The sequence below is a fragment of the Giraffa tippelskirchi genome, chromosome 11 (assembly GCF_054371585.1).
Source record: "Giraffa tippelskirchi isolate mGirTip1 chromosome 11, T2T-mGirTip1v1.2.pri, whole genome shotgun sequence".
Lineage (NCBI taxonomy): Eukaryota > Metazoa > Chordata > Mammalia > Artiodactyla > Giraffidae > Giraffa > Giraffa tippelskirchi.
In genome coordinates this window covers 127,400,406-127,419,067 of record NC_137285.1, presented here as the reverse complement: position 1 = coordinate 127,419,067, position 18,662 = coordinate 127,400,406, and the positions used below count along the sequence as shown (strand labels likewise).

General features: G+C 55.0%; 2 protein-coding genes across 7 annotated transcripts; one reads left to right on the top strand and one right to left on the bottom strand.

The window, feature by feature from the left end:
* Nucleotides 1-462: 462 nt before the first annotated feature.
* On the top strand, nucleotides 463-10,327 carry LOC145526760 (uncharacterized). 5 transcript variants are annotated; one of them, XR_014069154.1, is made up of 4 exons: nucleotides 469-779; nucleotides 8,727-8,891; nucleotides 9,290-9,431; nucleotides 10,246-10,327. XR_014069154.1 is itself a non-coding variant. In XM_081543171.1 (3 exons), exons 1-2 carry the CDS (start codon nucleotides 484-486, stop codon nucleotides 8,848-8,850), a joined length of 420 nt encoding a protein of 139 aa, XP_081399297.1. In that variant the 5' UTR covers nucleotides 463-483; the 3' UTR covers nucleotides 8,851-8,891; nucleotides 9,290-10,327. The 5 variants fall into 5 exon arrangements, 1 of the variants encoding a protein (XP_081399297.1); XR_014069155.1 differs by lacking the exon at nucleotides 469-779 and adding an exon at nucleotides 3,081-3,388 and having other exon boundaries at nucleotides 9,290-10,139; XR_014069157.1 differs by lacking the exon at nucleotides 469-779 and adding an exon at nucleotides 3,081-3,744.
* Nucleotides 1,963-15,367, bottom strand: TSKU (tsukushi, small leucine rich proteoglycan). Of its 2 annotated transcripts, none has more exons than XM_081543169.1 (2): nucleotides 15,320-15,367; nucleotides 1,963-4,462 (listed from the first exon to the last, which is right to left on the bottom strand). In XM_081543169.1, the coding sequence occupies exon 2, from the start codon at nucleotides 4,453-4,455 to the stop codon at nucleotides 3,382-3,384; it is 1,074 nt and encodes a 357-aa protein (XP_081399295.1). In that variant the 5' UTR covers nucleotides 4,456-4,462; nucleotides 15,320-15,367; the 3' UTR covers nucleotides 1,963-3,381. The 2 variants fall into 2 exon arrangements, with proteins under 2 accessions (XP_081399295.1, XP_081399296.1); XM_081543170.1 differs by lacking the exon at nucleotides 15,320-15,367 and adding an exon at nucleotides 15,031-15,118.
* Between the last annotated feature and the right edge of the window lie 3,295 nt (nucleotides 15,368-18,662).

Below are 18,662 nucleotides of genomic sequence, written 5' to 3'. Positions count from 1 at the left end.
AACTGTGCTCAGCTGTTTCCCCATCTCTAAAACTCAGCTGACATGTGTGTTGTAAAGATCCCGTGGACCACACTATGGCTCTGCAGGTCTACCATCCTAAAGCTTTATGAAATCCTTCAGTTCTGAATCAGATATCAAAATATGAGTCTAAGACCACGTGGTTCTACACTCTAATTCATGATTCTATGGTTGAATGAGGGAGAAAACAAGCATTTCTGGAGTCTGTATTTTGTGCCAGGCACTGTATACCTGATTCTTTACAAATGCTACTTCCTTTCCTTCTCATGCAATCCTGTGCAGGGAGATATTTTCATCCCCATTTTCCATGCTCAGAGAAGAAAAGTGACTTGGCTGAAATCACACAATTTTAACCCTTTTCTGGGAACTCCAAAACTGAATGTTTGCACTAATCTCTATGACTCTGTAAGATTCGAATGACCTCGTTCTCTGCCCCAGGATTCCAAGAGGGCGGAGTGTGGCGGGATGAAGGCGGTAGGGATGATTGCGCAAACTGCACTGGTCTACTTTGGCCTCCAGCGGCTCTACCCCTTGCTTGGCGACCCCTCGGAGCTGGGGTGTCTGGCCATGCGCGACCACGAGGTGGCGCCGCGGGCTGAGAGCCTCCGGAGGGGCCGCGGGAACGTCTGGTTCTGTGAGGCCACGCAGGCGCTGGAAGGGTGCAAGGTGATGCCCCCACTGGGAAGGAGGAGCCCACCCTTCTGCTGGCGCTTTCCTCCCAGCCCCGTTTTGCAGATGCGGAAGCTGCAGCTCAGGGCCAGGTGACTTGCAGGAGCCCCGGCTACCTTTCCCCCGATTTCAGCGCCACTAATTTTAAGACCCTCTATGTTCCATAGCCCTCCCCCAAGGACGCTTTCTTCAAATGGGGCTTTTAAGACCCACTGGGTGAAGGTCTTAGGGATCCCTCCCTCCACCCCTGTATTTGAGGTCTCTCCTGCCGCAAGGAATGTGGGAGGATGAAGTACCAATCTGAGGACTGTGAAGGCTGGGGTCTCACTCAGATCTTTTCCTGTCCCCCTTGCTTCAGACCTTTCCCATATTGGCCAGCCTCTGGCTCAGGGAGTCCAAGCCCTGGGGGGCTTAAGCCACATGATGGGCAAGCACCCCAACCACACCCCTAGCCTGAATGTCCTGGGAATCTGTGCCATTGCTCACCCATGATCCTTCCACCAGCCCCCTCTGTCCAAGTCCGCTTGTCCTCCTTCTTGACTCCATGGATGAGCCTCCTCCAGGAAGCCTTCCTAACCCCACCACAGGGCTGGCACAGCTCCCTGTGCTGCCCTTACAGTCAGGTGTCCCCTGTGTGTCCCTTCCTCTCCCATCCCAGGAATTTGAGTCCCAGGGCACAGAGCAGACTGTATAAGCTTGGTGGTGGTGGTGACGGTGATGGATATAGTCCCACAGATCTTGGCCAGTTAGAAGGCAGAACTTGACAGCAGAACCATTCAGATGAGCTGGAAGTGGGTTCCCTGTCACAGGAAGTGTGTGAAAGGAGAGGGCACCACAGCAGCCAGATGCCAAGAAGGAACACAGTACTGTTGAAGCTTAGAGGGAGGTGGCAGGGATAGGAGGGGTGGTGGAGACTTTGGGGAAAACTTCTAAGAAGATGAGGCAGAAACTAGGTCTATTAGGCCAGGAAGGAGCTGAGAAGCAGGGATGGGGGCAAGGGCCAGGTCCCAGAGTAACAGCCTGAGCAAAGGCAGAGGCATGCAAGGGCCTGACAGCCGGAACTGGGGAGGCAGGGAGAGAGGAGGTAAGGAAGGTGGACAGGGTGTAAGCTGCACTGAAAGGTTCCACCCCAAGGAACTCCCTCCCGCACTCCCCTAATCCTAGGAGGTTATTGGGCTTCTCAGAGGGAACAAGCTTGTCTTGATTCATCCTTGTGGCCCCAGAGACCTGTCTAGGGAATGTCAATGGATGCTGGTCAAATGATGGCAAGAGGGAGACTCTTTGTAGTGTTTATTAAACCAAGGTGTTGGGTGGGGCTGGTGGGGGAGGACAGAGCTCTCACTGTCCTGTGGGCGTCTCTGAGGGACCGGCCCTGTGGATGCCCGCATGGTGACGTATGGCTGGCTTCTACCCAACGTCTCCTCTCCCAGCTCATCCCCAGGACACAATATTACACAAGTGAACAAATGCAATGTCTTCCTTCTTTTACAAATGAAGTATTTCCAATCCCCTGCCAGCAGGGACCTGGATGAGGGGTGGGTGGTGGTTAAGTGACAGTCCATTAAAAAGGCAACAACTTTTATAAAACTGATACTAAGGAAAGAGCCCAGGGCTGAGAAGCTGAGATGCCACCCTGGTGGGGAAGCATAAACATGGGTGGGGGCTACCCTGCCTCCTTGGCTGCATTTGCAGTAGGATGAGCTGGGCTGTTGGGCAGAAGGCCAGTAGGCGCTGACTACAGGAGGCCCCTCGGAGCTGGTGGGGCTCCAGGACTGCATCAACTCCTGGGGAACCAGCTAGAAGCAGTACCTCAGGGGTCAAGGAGCGCATTTCCATTCTGGACGCTGGGGGACGCCACCCGAGTGGGAAACTGGCAGGGCTCGGACTGGCACCCCTCAGGCTTCCAGAGGCCCTGAGGTGAACTGACTTAGCCTGTGCCACAGCTAGTTACCGGGCCCAGAGCGCCACCCTCGAGGCCCTGGCCTGCCCTCCTGGGGATGATAGGGAAAGGGCACAAATGGGAGGACGTGAGTCTTGGAAGCAAGGGGGAGCCCAGAAAGGGGAGAGGGAGGGCATGATTCAGAGAAGAGAGAAAAGTGCAACCGGGCCCTTTGGGCAGGTAGGTAGGACACCGAGTTCACTCATGCTTCTGCCACTGTAAGACCTCTGGACACCATTTTTCCTTCTCTAGGCCTCAGTTTCCCCATCTGTCACATGAGGAAGTGGGCTTGATGTTTTTCTCCCATCCTTTCTATAACTGAGGACCTATCCAGAGTTCTAGGGGAAGAAAAAAATAAGGTAGGCCTCACATGGCCAGAACAATGAGAGATTTATGTCATAGAAGAAACCTACGTTTGAGTGGCTGGACCTCCCTCCCGCCCCCCTCCTGTCACAGGTCAGGTTGGTCCAGGCCTCAGGGAAGGCACTTTGGGGACAAGTGGGGAAGGACAGCAGGGGACTGCTGTCTGGTTTGGCATCGAAGACCCTCAGCTTATGGTCTGGGGAGCAACATAGACAAAAGGGCAAGACTTTGCTCCTGGGTGTGGGTCCCAGGTTCAAAGCCTCTCTTTCAATGATGCTGCCACACAGGAATGGAGAGTCCCTGTGGGCATTGGCACATTAAAATATAAATTACCCAGGACCTGAGGAAACCCAGGGCACAGTCTGTTACACGGCCCCAGGCCGCACCATTCGTCACAAGGTATCGGAGCCCCTGGCGGTTAACTCCTGGGTGTCTATGCAGTGCAGGGCCACCTTGGGGGTGACGCCAGGCTGCCGTGGGTAGGTGCCCTCCCGCACCAGGCGCCGGCACTGCACGCCCTGGCCCACGCTGATGCTCTGCAGTGCGGGGAGGTAGACAAGCAGCTTCTCGGGCAGGGGCACCAGGCCCGTTCCTGACAGGTCCAGCTCCTGCAGGGAGCCCAGGCCTGAGAACACCTCAGGTCCTGCCCACTGGAGCCTGGGGTTGCTGGACAAGTCCAGGACCTGCAGGCCCTGCAGCTCGTGGAAGCCGTGGGGCGCCAGCTGGGGGAGACCCTGTAGGCTGCCCAGCGACAGGTGAGTGAGGCCCGCCAGCCCCTCAAAGGCGCCAGGGCCGATGGCTGCCAGCGGGTTCCCGTCCAGGCTCAGGTAGCGCAGGGGCAGGCCCCGGAGGTCAGGCACGGCGCGCAGCCGGTTCCAGGCCAGGTTGAGGCTCTGAATGGTGGGTGCCGGCCGGCCAGCCCGCGAGGAATGGGGCAGCAGGCGGTGGAGGAGGTTGTGGGAGAGGTCCACGTGCAGCGCCCTGCCCTGGCTGTGGGTGGCGAAGGCGGACACAGAGACCTCGCGGAGCTGGTTGTAGCTCAGGTTCACGTCACTCAGGGGCGAGCTAGTGAAGCTCTCGGTGGGCAGGGTGGCCAGGCCGTTGTGGCTGAGGTCGAGCGACTCCAGGTAGCGGAGGCGGGAGAAGGCCGTGGGCGAGAGGCTGGTGAGCAGGTTGTGGCTGAGATCTAGGCCGGACAGCGTGGTGTAGCCCGGCCCTGCCAACACGGACTCGTTCACCGTCTCCAGCCGATTTGAGGACAGGTCCAGGTGGGCTGTGTCCAGGGGGATGGGCACGGGCACGATGTGGGGGCCCAGACCGCTGCAGTCCACCCGTGTCAGACTGAAGCTGTCAAAGAGGCCGAAGGTCTCCACCTCACACTGGCACCCAGGGAAGCAGGGCCGGGTGGTCTGGGCCCTGCTCGCGGCCAGCAGCAGCAGCAGGGGTGGCAGCAGGGGCCACGGCATGGTGAGGCTAGAAAGAGAGCCACAGGTGAGGGTCGGCAGTGGGTACCCTGTTCCAGGGGCTTCCCAGGTAGCATTAGTGGTAAAGAACCTGCCTGCCAATGCAGGAGACATAAGAGATGCAGGTTCAATCCCTGGGTGGGGAATCCCCTGGAGAAGGGAATGACAACCAACTCCACTATTCTTGCCTGGAGAATCCCATGGACAGAGGAGCCTGGAGGGTTACTGTCCAAAGGGTCACAAGGAGTCGGACACAACTGAACCTACTAAGCATGCACGCACGCACGCACCCCATTCCAGATGGTTCTCGGCCACCCTGGAAAACACTGGCCGACGTGTGTAGGCACAGCTGAAAATTGCCACCTGACCCTCAGTGCCCCTAAACGCTTTCCCTGAATACCCCTTCCTCAAATAATTCCTAGTCCCTGTTCCTCTCTGGCCTCAGTCTCCCCATCCGTATGATAAGGCGAGCTAGGCTAGATGGCTGGGTTTTAAACTGGATGTAAACCGGTTCTTGAAAAAGATTGGCAGGTGACAGTGGGCCTGTTCTGGTTGAAGTGAAGGTGGGAGCCTGAGTCTTCCGTGTGTGTTCACTGTCCTGCAGTCGGATGTGAAGGAACCCAGCTGGAAACGCACTGGACAAAATGTGTCTTTGGCCGGCCTCTCCAGCTCGGAGGGTCTAGGCTCCATGGGCTGGTCTCCACCCAGGCGCTACTGGGGAGGGGTCCCAGCTTAGAGGTCTGGGTGCTCCCCTCACCTCTGCTGAACATGTGCTATGGGCTCGGTGCCGTGCTAGCGGGCGCCCTGCACAGTCTCACTCAACCCTCATAGCCACAGAAGCTGCAGAGAAGCAATCTTGTCAGCACTTCACGAAGAGGTGACTGAGACTTAGGTTCAGAAAGCCATGCACGGCCACACGTGAGTGGGAGCGGAACTGAACAGTGCTCAGAGGGGCATGGCTCACTGTCGTGGTTTGACACTGGCTGAGCTGTGCCTGAGACCCCTGCTCCAGCTTCCCAGACTGAGCCCTCTCCTGCAAGGCAGGCCTGCAGTGACTGTACCCTCCTCACTCCTTTTGTGGGTGACGATGGTTGGGTCCACAGTCATAAGCCCTCTCCCCTGGCCTGGCCTCTAGGGGCAGGATCCTTCATTCCAACCAGGGACCCTGCGTCTAGACTTCCAGATGGACCCTGGGGACCACTCTGCCGAGTCCCTTCCCCTTGTCCGCCTTGACCCCCAAGCTGTTAGAGCAATTATACTTTTATGGCCCTTCCTTTAACCCACGACAGGCAGCTGGGCTGTGTCCCCCATTATACGGATAAAATAAATAGAGGCTCAGAGACAAAAAGGGTTTTACCCAAAACCCATACGTAAAAGGCAGGGCAGGATTAGAACCCAGGCTTGCTCAGTCCTAATTCTTCTATTTTCCTCTGCTGCCTCCAGGACTGGCAGGAGAGATGCGATCCAAGAGGGGCTCTTCCCACAGACAGGGGCTACATTGCAAGCCACTGCCCCTCCCCTGGCTTCATTGTCTCTCCCTGGATAACTCTAACGGCAGCTGCCATTGATGCCAAGCACTACCTGTACACTGTCACCTTCAATACTCATCCCCACACACATCTGTAGCTCCCTGGAGGATGAGAGAGAGGGCTGAGCAGTGAAAGAAAGCTTCTAACTGGACAGTCTGTGGTCACCCTCTCCCCCTAGAAGAGCAGCTACTCAGCCCAGAGACAGAAGACACTAAGCCTCACTCCAGCAGATCCTTCAGCTGGAGTGGCCCAGCTCCCGGCTCTGCACCCCTGCCCCATCATCCCCCCATCTTCCTCCCCCTGGCCTTTAGGGAGGGTGGACTGGGGGGGATGGATGGGGAGGGAGCAGCAGGATCGCATTACCAGTTCTACATGAAACTTTAAAGGGGTAGCCACTTGATCTGCACTTGGGCTCTTCTCCCTGGCCTCCCTCTGCAGCCCCCCCTCCTTCCCACTCCTTTCTTTTGTAGAGTCCAATTTGAGGATTAAACCCAGCCCAGGTGCATCCTGGGCTCGGTCCCAATTGAGGCAGGACAGAGTGTTCCAATGTCTGGAACCAAAAGGAAAATATTAAGTTGCTTCACACCCCTTTTGTTCCCCGGGTGAGCTTCTCACAGCAGGAGTTCATTACTACCTAGGGCCTCACCTTCCCTGCTAAGCTGATCTGCTCATACCCACCCCTTCCTGGGGTTTAAACAAACACCAAATGCACACAAAAAGGCCTAAGATTACCCTTCGTTCCCAAAGGTGATTATACAATGTGCCTCTCAAGTACCAAACAGGCCCTCATGAGCTCCTGCTTATGTAACTCAGTTCAGTGCACCCCCCCCCACCGCCGGCGGTGGGGGGGCCTCTCCAGCTCTCGGCTTTGTCCTCTGTACCACAAGGCAGTAATTCCTGCCTGCCTCACATACACTGATGCAAGTCACATACAGTGCAATGCAAACTGTGAAGCGCTGTGCACATGTGCTGGGTAGTCATCACCGGGCCGCAGAGGAGCAGGAGTGTGGATGGAGACCCGCCTGGAAAACTGCTTGTGATGCTCCCAGGACACCCCAGATAAGGTCCCTTGCTTAGCCCTGCACTGTGGACACCTCTCCACGGGCCCCTGTTCTGGGCCAGGCTGGACATTACTGGAAAGTGCTGACAGTGACAGAGCCTGTCCTCACTAAGTGCCAGTCACATGTCCCCTTACGCCGTTCTCGGTCACTCCAGGAGGTCATCAGTCTTATGTCCGTGCTATAGTGGAGGAAACTGAGGATGGCAAAGGAAGGTGGCAGAGCCCAGCAAGCGAACTCAGGCCTCTGTAACCTCATAACTGGCTAGGTTCAGGTGGGAAAAGAAGAGCTAAGCGTCCCGGGTCCCAGGGCCAGGCTCCAGCTACTGTCGGCTGCTGTGACCATCAGTGCCCAGTTTCCTAATACTCAGTGGCTCTTGGGTGTTCCTGAGGTCACAGCAGAGCCCAGAGGTCTCTCAGGGCTGTCCCAGGCAGCTGGGAGAAGAAAAAAAGAAGAGAGAAATCTCTGGAAGGTCTGTCAACTTTGGAGCCAGAAGGGGGCAAAGGTAGAGATGTGGGCTAGTGGTCTTTGAGGGTTGGAGTCCCTGCTCTGCTCAGAGGCCATATCCCCTTTTGGGTAACATAAGGAGGGGTGCCTTCGTGTGAGTGACTCAGAGATGCTGGAGTCTGGCTTCGCTGGTTGGAGCAGAAGGTCCAGGAGCCAAAGGCAGGGCAGAACTTTCCCAGGAGGAAACTGAGGGAAGGTAAGGAAAACCCCTGCCAAGGGTACAGCCCTTGATATTTTCCAAAAGACCTTTGCTTATTTGAGCTGTGAGGGCTGCAGAGCAGGGTATGCAATCCCTCACTTTCTAGATGAGAAAGCTGAAGTCCCTCATCTTGTCCCTGGGTACCCAGAGAGGTGATAGCAGCTGATGCTAAGGCTCTGACCTTCTGACTCCAGGCCCAGGGCTTCCCAGTCCCCTCAAGATGCCTGTGGAACTCTCCTAGGGATCTTATGCAGTCAATAAAAATAGTGCTCAGAAGAGTCTGCAACCTCATGTAGGAGGGGGCTGATGCGATAATGCTAAGGATCATGAGGGTAAATTGCATGCTAAGAAAATTATAACTATACATTAAAAAAAAACCAACCTAAATTGTAATTTTAGAAAGTCTAAAAGAAAATCTGCAACCCGGTAGTGGTCTTCCTTTAGATGGCAGAACTTTGGGTGGTTTCACCATGTCTTAATCTCCTTTCCCCCCTCATTTCCTCTCTTATAGTAAACTATATATATATATACATATATGTATGTATATATGTATATATATAAAACATACTGAGTAATGAAGACTCATAGGACTGTCTCATAGCCATCTCTGCTTTCTCTGACCTTGGCTAGCCACAATCTTCAAGCCTCAGTCTCCTTATCTGTCAAATACAGGTGTTAACAGCCATCTCACAGGCGTGTCATGAGGATGAAATGAACTTGGGGGGACGGCACCTACGCATGGTTCCCGGCATAGGGGAAGGGTACAGTGGGGGCTCCCCCACCCTCCTCCACAGACAGGGAGTAGGTGGGGTGGGGATTTCTCTTCCTCCAGCAGATACTATCAAACATGACAAAGGTCTTACTCCTGCCCTCCAGGAAAGCAGTTCTTCCCTGGGAAGCCAAGCTATGCTGTTTCTCAACAGGGCTGCTGGGTCTGGGAAGGGATGACTAATATGAGTTCCTCTTCACAAAAACCGCTAGCCTCAGCTCCACGGAGAGGAAAGGCCTGCACAGAGAGAAGACTCTCAACATCAACTTGCAGTGTGAACTGAGCAAGTCACTTGACCTCTCTGGACCAGTTCCTTCAGCTGTGAATCTGGGATAATAATGATGGTTCCATCAGCCGCTGAGAAGATGGCTGTGAAGGTGAGACTCAGAAGACCAACATCCCTATAGAGAAATGAGGCCCCAAGGGGGTGGAAGCCATATAATTAAATGACTGTGCCTTTTCATTCCACCTCTACCCGTATCCACTGCAGACACAATTAATCAAGCACAGCACTAAATTGCTGAGGGCAAGGCAGTCTGTTAGGCCCTGTGAGGTGCATGCTGGGGTCAGGGTGGGGGACCCCAGGGCCTCTGTCCCCATGAGGCTTACAAACCAGCAATGGGGATGGGAGACCAACTCATATCAAGATCACTAGCACCTGCCTTAGATCCAGGAGACTAGCCCTGCTACTGTGAACTTCAGAGTTTTCTTTCTTTCTTGGAGCCTCAGTTTTCTTGTCTTGTAGAACTGACTCTGCCTCCTTCCTTCTCTCGAGACCCTGTGATCTATGCTTGGGAGAAAAGGAAATGCAGACAAGTATTCACCATGGAAGGCCGAGAGGATACTTCACCTACTCTCCAAACCTCAACCTGCCGATCAAAGTCATCTACTGATCAGCCAGGTTACAGAACACAAGGGCAGCCAGACGAAGGTTTAGCAACAGTACCCACCATCAGTCTGGGGGATACGGCATGAGGTCCGCTGTGCAGGGGCCATGAGTGATTCCTTGTTGGGTCTATTGGGACTCTAAGGAAAGTTACAGAGTCAACGGTGGGACCCTAAGAGGTCCCCAGGCAGGTCTCCCCACTGCAACACCCCAGACTCTGCTAGGAGAGCCTCTCAAGCAGCTCTGGCTAAATCGTGCCCCTTCTTGGAAACCTCCTGACTTCCGCTTTACCTACAGAAACCAAGTTCTCTCTGGCACACAGGTATCTGCACCTCTGTGCAGATCTGCCCCCATGGTCCTCCCTCCTTCGGTTGAAAGTCCCATTTTGATTTGAACCTATGGTGGTGGCCTCAGAACAAGTCTCAGCATTAGGTCACACTTCCCCAAACTCAAGAGGATTCCAGGGCTGGAAGAGCTAGAAGGCCCCTCCAAGATCACGGGTAACTGAGGCCCAGAGAGGGGCAGTGACGGCAAGGAAACGGCATAGCAGGACCTGGGACCTGGGTTTGGCTGCTTCACACTACTGCCAGGACAGCCGCATCCCCCAGGCCTGCCCCAGCCCTGCCAGTGGAACAAAGCCCGTTCTGTCCACTCAGGCCCCTGGGCCACTCCCCCTCCTTTCCTGGCTTCCCGGGGCCTCTCGCCCCGTACTGTCAACACACCTTCAGACACACACTAGGTAAATTCTCTGCCTGTATTGACCTGCCTGTTTCCTGACTTGAAGTGTGAGCATCTTGGGGCGGTGACCCTGCCTTCTTCACCTGTTTATCCCTTCCCCTACCTAGGGCTGGAGCCAGGCCTGGCAGGCCTGGCAAACTTGCTGGATGAATGGAGAGCCCAGAAATTAAAAGCCAACCGTGGGACACAGACCTGGCTGTGAATTCAGCTCTGTACCTACTGGCCTCGGGCACGTCTCAACGTTGCTGAGGCTTGGTGCCCTCAACATGGGTGACAACACAGGGTTGGTGGAAACATTAGGGGACAGTGAGTGAAACATTTAGTGCAACTGCTACAAGCTAAGTGCTGAATGCATAGTAGACAAGGACGGTGATGATTTACTAAGCTTTCTGAAGGCCATGACCATGTTATTTGTTGTTCTTTTCCTCCCCACTCAACTACCCAAAGAGGTGCCAGGCACCCGGCGGGTCTTTGACTACTTGTGCTAACAGCTTCTGGTCACTGTGCTGGTGTCTGCTGGCAAGGCCCCCATCTCCTTTCTCCTCTGAGGCCTATCTAGGGCTAGGGGTTCCAGCTCGTGTCCTCCTGGACCCAGTCACCTGCACTCCAGCATCTCTGGCCCACAGACTTGCTAGTTCCTCACCACGTCTTCAAGGGGGAGCCCCTGGTAAAGGGACGAGCTGGGCAGGGGGCCGAGCACCAACCCAAGATGGGTTTTGTCTCCACTGGCTGCTCAGTGCTGAGTCACGTCCCACCCTGCTTACATTCATTGTGAGCTCACGCAAGTTGATGCCAATGAAATCCCCAGGTGGACATTCCATCAGTGTCCTGGCCCCCAACCACTTAAGTCAGTTCTGGAAACGCAAGGCAAAAAGAATGTCAGGGCCAAACTCCCGGAGCCTTGAGGGCTGGCTCTCCCAACAGAGGCACTAATGCCACACGTCTGTGCAAACACATCAGCTCGCCACACACTTCTACAGCAGTGGCTCGTTTCTGCCTCCCCACCACCCTTGACCATGGGGACTACTGTCCCTGTTCTGCAGACAAGAAGACTGACATCGAGTGGGGCAGGACAGGAACCGGTCTCAAACCAAATCCAATGCTCCTTATACGGCTGTGCCTCAACTTACAAAGGGGCACATGTGGATTGTACTGGACTATAATTACATTTACCTTCCTGTGCTCCTGTGGGCAGGCATGGGGTTAGATTCACTTTTCGGTCTTGGAAGCTGATTGCTAGGCCTGGCACAGAGTAGGTACTATATGAAGATACACCAGGCATTTAGAATATTGCTGCCTCACCAAAGGACACCTCTCAGTCTTTCCGCTGCCTCCTCAACTCTCATCTGCTCAGTCACCCTACAAGATCAGCAGGTTGGATGGCATGGTATCTATTGTACACCTGCCTAGAGACCCAGAGAGGTTCGGTGATCTGTCCAGAGTTACAGAGCCAGTGAGGTCAGAGGCTGGACTCAGGATCCAGGTGTGCTGACAGCCGGTGCATACGCTCCTCCATGATGTCATCCCTGGAGGATAATCTACAGAGAAATGGACAAGGCTCCCAATACTATTTTCTCCACTCTGAAGCTTGGCAGGTTCCCTTTGATCTGAGGCATGTATGGACACATGGGCAGGCAGTATGGCGCAGAGGAAACGGCTTTTGCAGTCAGGCACACCGGGCTCCACCCCACCGAACCTCACCTGCTAGGAGGCCTGTGTGTGTCCTCTCCCTGCCGAGTCTTCATGTGCAACCTGGTGAGAAACCTGGTGCTGTTCCCACAAGGTCACTGATGATTACATGAGGGAAAGGGAAGACTCAGCTCCGGGCCTGGCACACACTGGTGCTCACTGCATGTGGGTTCCTGCCCCAACCCCTGACCAGCGGGTGATTTCAGAGACCAGGAAAGAAAAAGGAGCAATGACATCAGCAGATCTGAAAGCAAGGTAGGGGCAGAGGACAGAGAAGACTCCAACATGGATTCTTCCTGGATTCTCAGTGCACCCTCCAGGGCTTCACTCGGGCTACATGAGGTCTGCCAGTGAGCTGATAAGGGAGTGTGGAAATATCCCAGAGGCTGAAGGAGGCTGAAGCAGGTGTGTCACCGGTGACAGAATGAGGACAGGTGAGACTCAGCAGCTACCCCTGGGTGGGTGGCTCACCATCTTCCCCTCCGTCTCCCCTTGGCCTTGCCCAGGTCGGGTTCAGGAGGCCTCTTGGCCAGGACTGTTGCAACAGCCTCGTTCCTGGCTCTCTGCCTCCAACTGCCAGCCTTGCTGGGCACCAGAGTGCCATCCAGACATACCAGGACTACACCACTGCTCCTGTTTTAAAACCTCTCCTGCCAAGAGAGCTTGCCCGTCTAGGGGCCTGTCTTTCACCTCAGGCCCCATGTCTTTGCACAGGCTGTCCCCTTCAGTGAAGATGACAGACACCCTTTTCTTTGTCCTCCATGCAAATTCTCACTCATTTGATTCAAAAGATACCTCCTCTGTGAGGTCTTCCCAGTCTAACTTGCCCCTCATCCAGTAAAGGTCACTCTCCTCCTGGGACGCCCCTGTCAAGGTTCAACACACTTTGTGATGTGTGGCCATCTCCAAATATGATGGTCCAGCTCCTTGCCTGCATGGACCTGGCCATGTGAAGTGGATAAGCCAGATGGGAGAAATGTCCTGGGCAAAAAGCTTCCCTCTGCTAGGAGAGGGTACCATTTGGTCCAAGCTTGCAGGATACTTAGGGCTTTTGCCAGGTAGTAAACTAAGGTTTAGGACCCGTAGTAGATACTGGCTCTGCCTTCTATTGTTAGTGCAGTTCAACAGATGTCTGCACAATGTAATACAGGCCACAAACCTCTTCTCATTTTATTAGCACAGGTAGTTCGTCATCCTATTTAACATCCATAAGTCAGTGAGACCAGAATTACTATCCTCATTTGAAAGATGAGGAGACTGAGAATCAGAGAGGTAGAGTCATGTGCCCAAGGTCACAGAGCTAGGAAGCAATGAAATAAGTGAAAATCTTCTGACTCGCAAGGCTGGAGCATTCAAGCCTCCAGCCTGGCTTCCCAGGCTCCAGCACCACCCACAAGCCAGAGGACGGTTTCCTAGAATTACCAACCCCACCCTATCATGCCAGTTTAGAAACCCTCCAACAGCTCTCCACTGCCTAGATCTCCGCTCCTAGGTCTGGCATTCAAGGCCCTCGTCTGTGGCCCCTGCAGTCCCTCCCAGCCTCAGGTTGAATTCCATTCCTCCCTCCCCAATCTTGCATCTGGCAGTCCACAATGCTGACCACCCCTGTGCTGTTTCAGGACACACAAGAGTCATGCAGTGCAGTTCCCTAGGGGGGAGGCACTTTCTGCCTCCTTCCCCAGTGTATTCCCTGGATTCCCCATTCTGCTGCTTTTCAGCCTTCCTGGACTGCAGAGACTCTGGGAAGGACTTAATCTCTACATAACTTCCCAGCCACCTCCCCCCCGCCCCCCCTTCAAAAGAGTAAATTAGGGCCAAGTCAGAATGGAAGTGTTAAATATCAAAGTGTTTCCAGGTTCTAGAGTCTCAACCAGTCAGCCACAATAGGAAGGGAAGAAAGAGGCTGTCAGCAATCCTTTTTCCAGCAGGGAAACTGAGGCCCAAAGAGGGAAAGGAAAGCGCCCACAGTTGCCTCCTTCCAAGGTGAGTGGCTTGTACCCACCTTTCACATCTGCAGGACCTAGCAAAATTCTAGGTTAAAGACTGGCAAGGGGTGGGGGAGGGAGGGGAGTTGTTGGGTTTATCTTTGCCACCCAGGATCAAAAAGCAGGCTCCAGGCAGCCTGAGCCCTCCCACTCAGATGAGACCTGAACTCTGCAAGTCTGGACTTATCGAAAGGTAGAGCAGGCAAGGAGGATCAGAAGCTCCTGAGTCACCTCCTCCGCCAGGCCAAGTGTGGGTGGGCACTGAACTCTGGCCGTCCCTGGCTGCGCTGCTTATCCCCGCCGCAGGCTCTGCCTCGCGAGGGAGTTCTCACCCCATCCAGGACAGGGTGACTGCGGCTCAGAGAGGTTAAGCAACTTGCCTAGTGCCATACTGTGGGCCAGTGGATGTCGCATTGGAAACTAGAGTGTGCAAGGTTCCTACAGCCAGCAGCCCAGCTGGAGGTCCCGGGAGCCGTCATCACCTTCTCACCTTTGGGATTGGAGGGTTCAACCCCCTCACCCCAGGGGCGGGATGCAAACCGAGTGCGGATCTCAAAGCAGAGGAGCGGGAGAAGGGGGAGGGAGGCCCCAAGGGCTGGCCTCTCCGCCAAACAGACAAGTCTCTCTCCGTCACATACACTCTCTCCGAGAAGCGTGGGGCGGGCCACACCAGGTGCCCGTTCCTCTCCTCTCTTCAGCCCCCAAGAAGGGGGCCAGAACCCGCTGCTTATCTCTCTTCTCCCAGCCGCTTCGCCTGAGGTGTCCCGCACGCTCTGCCCAGCCTTGGCTCGGGTCAGTTTTCAGGCGCTGCCGATCCCCCCACCCACCAATCCTATTTCATCCCCGCTCGACTCTTAAGACCCCCGAGGTGAAGGAAGGGAGGACAGCCAGCGCCCCTCTGCTCCCCGGCCCGGGATGCAGCGGGGAGGAGGAACGCGGAGAAAAGTTTGAAGCTAAGTCGGTCAGGGTGGACTGCAGGGGAGCGAGGAGTTGGGGCGGTGTCTGGCTCTCGGCGCACACATACTCCGCGGACACCCAACCCAGACACGTCGACAGGCACAGACCACGTACGCGGACACAACGATGCGCCCACCCACACCCACAACCAAACGCGGGCCCCCATCCCGGGTCCTTGCCCCCTTTCCCAAATCACGGACACACAAAGGGACGGGCAGATGCATGTCCCCGGACCAAATTCACAAAGACCCACAAACGCACGCGTCCGCACAAAGACCCCAGAGGCGCTGGCCGACGCCCACGGCCCCGGGTCAGAGCCTTTGTCTCCTGGAAGCCCCCCTTCTAGGTCCGGGTTCCTCATTCTGGCCGAGCCCCGGGCGTCAGGCGGCCGCTGCCGACGCCCTGGGTCCGGGAAAAGTTGAGGGGCCCCGACCCCGCCCCTGCGTCCAGCGCGGCTCGCCCGCCGGATGGAGCGGCGGGGCTGGAGTAGGGGCCTCCGGTCCTTCAGACGCAGCGCGAACTCCCGCTCTGCCCGGGGACCCGCACCCACCTGGAAGCCTGCGCCGCAGCCGCCTCGGCACGCTCACCCAGGCGGCCCGGCCGCTGGCCCTCCGGCCGGCGCTTTTCTCCGCGCGGCGTGGCCCGCCCCCCGGCCCCCGCCCGCCTTAGGGCGCTCCCCCGCCCGCCAGGCGCCCAGTGGGCGACTTAGGGAGTGTCGCTAAAGTGCTGGCCTTTCCCGGCGAGCTCCCCACTCCGCGCCCCCGCCCGCCGGCAGAGCCCGTGCCCAGCCCGGGTTCCACCCTAGGGAGCGTCTCAAAAGTGCGCATGCAACTCCCGCCCACTCTAGTCGGCCTTGCTCCTAGCTTTCTGCATGCCGGGGTCCGTGGCCGCTTCCTCGGAGCGCCTGAGCCTTCTCAGCAGATGGCCGCACGGTCGGGAACATCTGGAGGTCGCTGGAGTGTGTGTGTGTGTGTGTGTGTGTGTGTGGAGAGAGAGAAAGAGAGATGTTTTGTTAAGAAAGAGATTGGGTGGTGAGGGTTCCCTCTTCTCGAGTTTATCCCCCCGATTCCCCAGTTTTTTTAAAACGGGTGAAAGAGGTTCTGAGACGTTAGTGAGAGGGAGTCTCCAAGAATCTGAAGCAGGGAAAGACTGGCTGAAAGACGAATCGACAGAGAGACAGTCAGGCTTAGGCAGAAAAGCTGGCAAGAGAGGAGAGAGAGAGGGAAACAGAATTTTTTTTTTCTTTTCCTGGAGGGAACCATCGACTTCTGGTTCGATTTCTAAGAAGGGAAACTGGAAGCAGTTTAAATCTATTCCTCCCTCTGCAGCCCGTTCTCTCTCACCCTTCCTTATGGTAAAAAGTGCAGAAAAGCATACAAGAAACCTTTTTCACTTGGGGGTTGGGGGGAAGAAATTGCCTGTTGGATGCATTCCCTACAAGGAGTGTGTGTGTGTTTGGTTGGGAGGCTTGAATGTGAGTCTCCCTGTACACCCAGACACTCTGGGGTTGAAGGAGGTGTTAGTTCCCAGGCACCCCAGAAGTATATGGCCTGGGGACTGAGGGAGGTTTTGGCCTTGAACCCTGGAACTCCTAGGAGCTTTCCTGCGGTGTAGAGATTGGGCAGTGTTCCCTTTACAGTAGCCCAGACTTGCACACCCAGTCTTTTTGTTCCTTTTATTACTTTTTTTTTTAATTAAAAAAAAAAATTTGGGCTTCTGAGTCTGTGTCTGCTTGTCTGCTTGGGGAAGGAGAGAGACAAGTAAGGAGATGGGGAGGGAGGAGTAGAGGCCACTACCCCGGGCCTCAGGGCAGCAAAAACAAATCCGCTTCCCAGAGAACAAAGTTCTCTTGCAGGTCTTCACTGGCACTAGTCTGTGTGGTTGCGTGGTGGCGGTGGCGGCGGCGACTCTGCTCCCCTGGGATGGCGAGGCCTGGGGGCCCTGGCAGTTGGGAGGTGCAGGGAGAAGGCTGGGAGCCTAGTCCTACCAGTCTGGGACAGGGAAAGCTCCCCCTCCTCCTTTCTGCCTTTCATTGTCCTCCCCTCGTTAGAATCCCAGCTTCTAGAACTGGGAGGCCACCAGCTCAGACGTCTCGTCACGCTGTCTTTGAAATTGTATCATAGGCCCCTTTGCACCCAGTCTCCTCACAGTCATGCTTAATAAGGACGCTGTTGACATTCAACCGTGCATCCTCTAGTGGTTCTCTGTGCATCCTGGGGCCCTCAAGAAGGATCAGAGACCTTCCCACTCCTACTTCTTCTGGGCCTGGAGGTAGGAGAGACCTGCCAGTTCGTGCCTGGTGAGGGCCCCCAGCTTGGACAGGGTTCAGGTTCCAGCCCTGGCACTTACCAGCTCTGGGTTATTTTAGGGAAGTTACCTAACCTCTCTGAGTTTCTGCAGCTGTAAAAGAGCTGTTGTGAGGAGTAAACAGTACCTTAGTAAGGCTTTAGTCTGACTGATAGGAAGTGCCATTGTGGGTTGTTATTACTGTTATTATTAAACCAAGTTGTCTCTGATCAGGGATGGTGTGTGTAGTCTGGAAAGCTGAGCTGGCTTGGGAGGGGAGAAGCCAGGGGAATGGTCACCTGACCCTCTGCTCATCTAGCCCACCTGCTGGCCATCTTCTGCCCTCCCGTGGGGGAGGGAGCCATCTTTCAAAGGACCCCTCCCCCTCAACCTTTGCCCTGTGCTGGAGAACTTGCATCCTCCCCTCCCTTAATGTGGAGTTGTGGGGTGAGGCTCAGGCTCAGCATTTGACAATGGAGATAAACACTGACTCTAACTCCCACTGTCCTTTGTCTGCAGGCTCTTAACCACAGGGGCTCTAGGCCCCTCCAAAGGGCCTCTCACTTAACAGAAGCATAACAAACCACCCTTCACACCTTGGCTGGCGGCTGGCGGCTGTTTCAGTGTACTGCTACAGTCATCATTTCCCTTGCTTGATCTACATTCATCGTTTCCCTTGCTTGATCTTTTCTCAGTGGGAGGTGGCCTCTGGAGCCTTTGGATTGGGCATCTCCATCAGCCCTTCCCCCTTCCCCCACAATGGTCTTTGGCCTCCAGGCTCCTCCTCCTGTCTGCCGTTCAAGTTGCAGTAAAAATGACCTTCTTAAACTGCAAATCTGCCAAATGGATCGGGACACTTGCCCCCTTAAAACCTTTCAATGGCAAAAGTCAAACTCCTTGGCTTCACATTCAAGGCCCATGTAATATGCTCCCCTGGATCCTAGCTTTTCACTTCTGGTCGCTCCTCTTTTACACATCCCAAGCTCCAGTCCTCCAAGTCATATGGAACTAGAGGCAGAGAGGGAAGGGAAGGAAGGGCCTCTGAATTCTTCAAATCTCTGTCCAAAGTTCCCTCCCCCAGAAACCCAATGCCTGGTGAATTTGGTCCCTCCTTCTATTATGTTGCCACACCCTTTGCATATATACACTATCACTTTCCCTATTCTCTTCCCCTTCTTGTGGTCACATTGTTGCCAAAATCTTGACCCCCTGTCTGTCACCCAGTGCTGGAGACGGAGTTTGGAAGAAATAGAAAAATGGCTTCATCTTTGCCTGGCAAAGGAGAGTACACAGCAGGCTAGTGCCTCAAGAACTGTGCCCTGCTTCCACGGGGAACAGGGAGAGATTTTATATCCTCACGAAAGTCTGTATATATTTTTTTTCCTGCAAGTTTACAGCCAAAAGCTGGCATCAGGTAGCTCAACCACCTGCTCTGGTGTCCCTGAAGTTATTGACCATGAGCTTCTTCCTTTGGAGGTGCAGAATCCTACAAGGGAGTATAGGGAGAGAAGAATGCCAGTTGTAGAATATAATTTATACGGAGTCAGAGAGTAATTAGTTTTGTGAAGGACAAGTCCAGCTACAAGTGTTTGTTAGTAGTAACAGCT